The sequence below is a fragment of the Phaethon lepturus genome, unplaced genomic scaffold (assembly GCF_000687285.1).
Source record: "Phaethon lepturus isolate BGI_N335 unplaced genomic scaffold, ASM68728v1 scaffold31854, whole genome shotgun sequence".
NCBI classification, from domain to species: domain Eukaryota; kingdom Metazoa; phylum Chordata; class Aves; order Phaethontiformes; family Phaethontidae; genus Phaethon; species Phaethon lepturus.
The window spans coordinates 1025-2057 of record NW_010537532.1 but is presented as its reverse complement, the minus strand read 5'-3'; the positions used below and the strand labels follow the sequence as shown (position 1 = coordinate 2057).

At 62.4% G+C, this 1033-nt stretch overlaps 1 protein-coding gene across 1 annotated transcript in view; it reads right to left on the bottom strand.

Annotated features, from left to right (window-relative positions):
• The window catches only part of LOC104620330 (BTB/POZ domain-containing protein KCTD12-like), a 931-nt gene extending 433 nt beyond the window's left edge, over positions 1-498 (bottom strand). The window contains exon 1 of the mRNA XM_010286514.1: positions 13-498. Coding sequence (XP_010284816.1) covers positions 13-479 — 467 coding nt within the window. The 5' untranslated portion in view covers positions 480-498. The remainder of the gene's footprint in view (positions 1-12) is intronic.
• Between the last annotated feature and the right edge of the window lie 535 nt (positions 499-1033).

The window sequence follows — 1033 nt, the reverse complement described above, 5'->3', positions numbered from 1 at the left end:
CCGCCCACGGCAGGGGGCAGCATGGCGCTGGCAGAGGTCAGGCTGCGGGTGGCATCTGCATTGGGGGAGAGCTCCTCCGGGTCGCTTTGGCATGGGTCGTCACCCAGCGAATTCTGCTTGCTGAGCTTGGGGGCTAACATCTTCACAAGCTCCGGCAGCATGAAGTACTCGGCCTCTCGCTGCAGGCGGCTCCTCTCTGGGAAGTGGTCGGGCAGCACCAGCTGCTGGTCCCTCATGTAATCCAAGATGTAGCGGAAGAGGAAGCCATCCCGGTCCACGAAGAACCGTCCCTTGCTGTCACGGGCCAGGGAGCGGACGTTCTTCTGGGTGAACATCTCCCAGAGGAGTGAGCCAGGCACGCTGACCAGGGTGGGGTGGCGGGTGATGTAGACTTGTCCACCCACATTGAGTTCAATGATCTCGGGGAAGGGGAAATCCTCGCTGGGTTTGGCACAGCCCGCGTTGTCTGCCAGGGCCATAGTGAGCTGCCACTGCCTTCCCACCTGCAATGAGAAGCAGCAGCGTGCCAATGTTAAGGCTGCCAGCAAAAACAGCCCACTGTCCCACCGATCCCAAGCCAGATCGCACTTGCTTTAGGTCAGCAAGCAGTGCAGGATCAGGCCCCCATCTCTCCGAGAGTCTGGAGGTCAGCTCTCTGCCCCAGCCCCTGGCTCTTGGAAGAAGCAGCATTATCTAATGGTGCCTTCCCTTCGTGGCACAAGAAGGGAAGAGCATCGCCCGTGGTCTGAACACACCATCCCCACCTGCAGCCCTCCCGACACCCCGCTCCCCGGGCTGGGGCTCAGCGCCGAGGGAGGCTCAGTGACACCGCACTGATGTTAACAGGGAAGCCAAGACCGTCACGCCCTGGGTCTGACCGGCGACGCACCCGGCCCAGCATCCCGCCGGTCGGGAGGAGCCGCCGGGCATGCCAAGGAGGACCGCATTATGGCACAGTGTCTCCTGCTGAGCCGGGGAGCTGATGGTCCCCTGCAGGGAGCACCCACAGGTCTGCCAGAAACGCAACACTAGA